Consider the following 5,100-nt stretch of genomic DNA (forward strand, 5'->3'; position numbering starts at 1 on the left):
CCCCCATTAGACAAGGAATTCTTTCACTTAAATAGCAAGATCCATAAAAATGCAAGCCTTAGGAACCAAACCATCTAGCACTGACTTATGAAAATTAGTTTTCTGTCACATCCCTTTTTCCTTCAAGCATTTTTTCAGAGATTCTACTGGCTTGATTGTACAGCAGAAGGTTAAATTCTCAAACAGTGATTATTAGCAAAAAATAAACAGAGCAAGTACTAAAGCTGGCTTTGCACCTACTGAATGCTGCAAGTGTCTGTACTCATTTGATATGCATCTTGCAAAGCTCGGCTGTTCCCAGAAGGCCACTCCATGAAGACTGAGAGAGCAGCGTCTGCTAGTGGTGCCTGCACGTCACAAAGAACAGAGAGAAGCTTTATAACAGGGATGCTTGAAGGCATCGCAGAACTGGGAGGCAGGCTGAAATTGAGTCTGCACTTTTTTTTGCTTTAAAAAACATGCACATGAAATTGTCATTTCGAGTATTTTTATAATGCATATTAGTCATGCAGAGAAACCATTGCATCGGCAGTATTTTCTTCATAGGCTAGGTCTCTTCATTGGCTCCATTTATGAAGCACTTTACTAAAATTATTTCATTAATTGCTTAGTGGGCAGATTTATTTATGGATAAAGGACAAAAGCATGACTTCAGAAGCAATCACCGCATGCTGTTCTTGGGTAGTGATCATTTAGGCTTGGGGTGGGTCATCCTACTGTACCTGTGGCATTCAGGGGACACTGATTGAATGCCAAGTCGCCTGCTGGAGTTCTTTTCCACACCATCGACATCAGATAATCCTCTGGGCATATTTCATAAGGTGCTGCAATTTAAAACAGAGGGACTTGAATGTCAGTAGTGTTTTTTCTTAAATACTGGCAATAAACAATCCTCAAATGCATATCTCTGCAGAGCTCTTTCATTTTCTTTAAAGTATATTGTTTACTGAAATGTTAGCGACATAAAAATAAAAAAAAACCTACCAGGTTTCATTTATTATCTACAAAATATTCACATAATTGTAGTTTCTTTTTAAACTGCTTACTTTGTAGGCTTTTTATAAAAGTCATTTGGATTTGCCTATAAATTAAACACATTCAAGAATGTCAATCAAAAATATTTCCAATATAAATGATGTTTTAGCATGTTATACAATAAAGTGATTTCCAATAAGCCAAAAGCCATATTAGACATATCAACTGTAAATGTTATGAATAAATAACATAAAGGGAAAAACTAGGTAACTTTTTATTCTTCAACTAAGAAAAATTATGCCAGTCATGCTACATTATATAAAAATAAGCTGATTTGATCATTTTATCTTATTATTTTCAAAAATCTCAGTTTCATTATTGAGCAAAAATGTTAAAAGGGATTTCAGGAATAACAGATATATAACAGAAATATTATAATGAAATGTAAAAGAGTTGTGAAAGCATGAGGTCTATCTCTACTGTGTTAAAACTGACAGCTGGCTCCTATATGAAAGAATATTAGTCCCTTCTCTAGACACATCTACTATTGTGCTTTTCACACAGCATCCCCATTTATATTTTCTTATGTTTGTTTTCACTAATTGCCAGGGATCTTGTTTAGGTTTTCTCATCTTGGTGTCACTTGCACCTAATGGTGTGTCAGGCACACAGAAGTTACTTAAAATTGAATGAATAAATGCATGAATATATGACTATATCAATATCTTGATAAATAAATGAGGACCTAGAAAATAAGAAGTACCTAACTAAATATATGATTGTGACTTCCTGGGAGAAATGTCTTCCTTTGAGAATAATGTAGTATTTAATGCATAGTAATTATCACCTTACTGATACTAATTCTACTTTAGAATTTATTAACTCATTAGATTACATTCAAGTCATGTAAAGTTATGGTGGGGCACACTGAGTGGGAAGGAGTCACCTTGACAGGGTGTCCCAGCCCCTCTACCTTGGGAGCCAAGCCAGGCCCTCTTGGCCCCATGAAAGTACCTGGGCTGTTAAATAGGTCCAGGTACGCTGGGCTAAAGTTAGCATGGCCTGGGACACAAAAACTGGATTTGTCACTGAGTCTGGCCTGGGAATGGTGGTGATGAATAGGATTGGAGTCATTACACACCATACATTTTAAAAAAATTATCACAAACAAATGTACAACTCCAGTGAGAGTGGGGGCAGCCTCTGTGCAGGACTCCCTTCCCCAATATCTCAAGAACAGAAACAACAGAGAAATAATTAAGGGACACAGCAGCCAACACTAGCCCAGTGCCCATAACCACCACTCCCATACTGGGTGCAGATGTTAGCAAGCCGGGGGCTACTTCACTGCCTGTTGTGTCCCCTACACCGTGGGAAGCATGTGCTCCCAGCACTGCTGCCCCCTCCAGTCTCCCACCAGGTGGCCACGGGGGCCCACAGAAGGGTCTCATGAGAGGGAGGGCAACAGCGTCAGGAAGAAAAGCAAAGCCCAGATACCAGACAGTGGTGAGTGCAGTGAAAGCAGTGAAAGCAGTGGTGCCCAGATAAATGCCAAGCAGCGAGAAAGAGGAAGCAGTGGAAAAGAGGAAAAGTTAGGAAATGCTGCAGCCACAATAAGAATACAGTCAGTTAGTTTCTGATCCCCACATTCTTGCTTGCTATACAGCAGTCATGGCTGGACACATATTGTCTATCTCCAGCTATGTACTTGAAATATATCCAGTCATCCCTCCATATCCATCAGGTATTGGTTCCAGGGCCTCCCATGGATACCAAGTCTGTGGATGCTGAAGTCCCTGATATAAAATGTATGCCACTTTGTATCTGCATGTAATCTACTCACACCCTCCCATATACATCTGACCCTTGAACAACACAGGTTTGAACTGCACATGTCCACTTATATGTGGAATTTTTTCAAACTCTGATCGAAAATACAGTATTCATGGAATACAAAACCATGTACACAAAGGAGTGACTTGTCCTTGTCCTATACACAGGTTCCGCATGGCTGATTGTGGGACTCGAGTATGTGCAGATTTTTTTTTTTTTTATGTGGTGGTCCTGGAACCAAGGGGCAACTATACCTTTAAATCATCCCCAGATTATTTATAATACCTGATCCAATGTAAATGCTATGCAAATTGTTATTATGCTGTATTGTTTACTGAATAATCACAAGAAAAAAGTCTGTACATGTTCAATACAGGAACAATTTTTTTTCCTGCATATTTTTAATTTGTGGTTGGTTGAATACACGGATGTCGAGCCCATGGATGTGGAAGGCTGACCGTACATGTTTCTTCGGTTCGGATGTCTTTCTTGAGTTTTAGACTGACATAGACAACTGCTGAGTGGCATTTTTTACTTGGCTATTCCAAAGAAACCTCAAAGTCAAGCTGCCCACACTTCTGCTCCCATCATTTTCACCCATAATGCTGCTTGTTTCCTCTCCTTGTATTTCCTAACTCTGTGAATAATACCACAGTCTTGTCCCAGTAACTAAAACCATCAGATCCATCTTCTACTCATCTTTCTCTTCTTCTTAACCTTCAAAAAGATTTCCTTTTACTTCCACCACTTATTTAGCCATTCATCCTGGCCCATTTACACTAGGGAAACAACTTCATTGGTTCATTCATGCATCTACTGAGCATGTGCAAGGCTGTTTTAGAGAGAACCAATGGTGCATGAGAAAAACAGTCTCTGTCTCCTGGTTATCTCAGTCAAAGGGAGAAGACAGAGGTCAAAAATTAAATACACAATCACTTGAATACAATTATGATAAGGACTTCAAACAATAAGTACAGTGTGGGGGATGTTTCAATCTAAAATCTGAAGAATCAAGGAAGACTTTCTGGAGGAAGTGAGATTTCGTTGAGCCTGGCGATGGGAGGTACAATATGTGCTCCAGGCAGAGGGAACAGTGTGCAAAGTTCCTGAAGCAGGGAAGAGTTTGGGGCATCAGGGCCCGCAGGGCTGGAAGGAGAAGAGTGAGGAGGAGTGTGTCTTGATGGCCTAAAGAGACAGGTTTAGATTAGAGCCTGCAGGGCAGCGTGAGCAGCCACCAAAGAGCTCTAAATGGAGAACTGACATGATTTGATTTTTAATTTTAACAAGATGAGTTTGCCTTCAGTAGGTAGAATAAGTGGGTAAAACCGTCAAGGAGAGTAATGCAGTGTTTCAGCCCTGAAACCACAGTGGCTTTAGCTTTAGGTAGGATGGTTTGACTAAACGTGAGGAAAACTGGTAGCCACAAGGTAAATTTAGAAGGTAGGTGAAATGATGTAGGCAAGGAAGGAGATGAAGCGGTCAAGGATGATGCCTGCTTTCTGTGCTGAATAACTGGGTATAAAGTGCTGCTATTCTCCTGCATCTGCCCCTTTAATCCAATTTTCATGCGACATCAACAGAGTAATCTACAAAATGAACTTTAATCCCATAATTTGCTGCTTAAAACCCTTCCATGCTTCTCCGGAATTGACAGGATAAAGATAACTACACTCAGAGCGAGGAAAAGATTCTTCTAGTAAGCCCTAACCTGGCATTCCAATCATAGCTCATATTTACTCTTCTAGTCATCAGCTACATGGAATTAATTGTCATCCTCCAAATACTCATCCTTCTCTGTCTTTGCAAAAATTATATGTTCTACTTAAAATGCTCTCACCCCTCATTTTTGTAGTAAATTTCCTATTTATCTTTAAAACGCAGTTTAAAAGACATATTCTCCAAGAAGTCTGTCTTAATACTTCAGTCACTGAATATACAAATATTATAATTCTTCTCACAATGGATTGAAAATACTTGGTTATATGTGTTAATCTCCCCAATGCCCAAATGTTGCTTTTTAGGAGATTAACCATGTTTTGTTTTATTCCTTTTAATCTACTGTAATGAATTCCCATGGCATCAAGCATATAGCAGGTATCCAAAACACTTTTGTTAAATAAATCACTTTTACTGAGGAGACAACATAATAGACCAGCGCTGTCCAATAGAACTTTCTGCAAAATGTACTGTTCGCATGGTAACTGCTAGGCAATTGCTGTGCTATGGCTATTGAGTTCTTGAATTGTGGCTAGTACAAGTGAGAATTGAATTTTAAATTTCATTTAACTTTAA

General features: G+C 39.1%; 1 protein-coding gene across 1 annotated transcript in view; it reads right to left on the reverse strand.

Moving 5' to 3' along the window:
• The window catches only part of ADGRB3 (adhesion G protein-coupled receptor B3), an 871,792-nt gene that overhangs the window by 502,854 nt on the left and 363,838 nt on the right, over positions 1 to 5,100 (reverse strand). The window contains 2 exon segments of the mRNA XM_012650418.1: positions 241 to 347; positions 723 to 824. Of these exon segments, the coding sequence (XP_012505872.1) occupies positions 241 to 347; positions 723 to 824 (209 nt within the window).

The sequence above is a fragment of the Propithecus coquereli genome, unplaced genomic scaffold (assembly GCF_000956105.1).
Source record: "Propithecus coquereli isolate 6110/MARCELLA unplaced genomic scaffold, Pcoq_1.0 Scaffold324, whole genome shotgun sequence".
Classification (NCBI taxonomy): domain Eukaryota; kingdom Metazoa; phylum Chordata; class Mammalia; order Primates; family Indriidae; genus Propithecus; species Propithecus coquereli.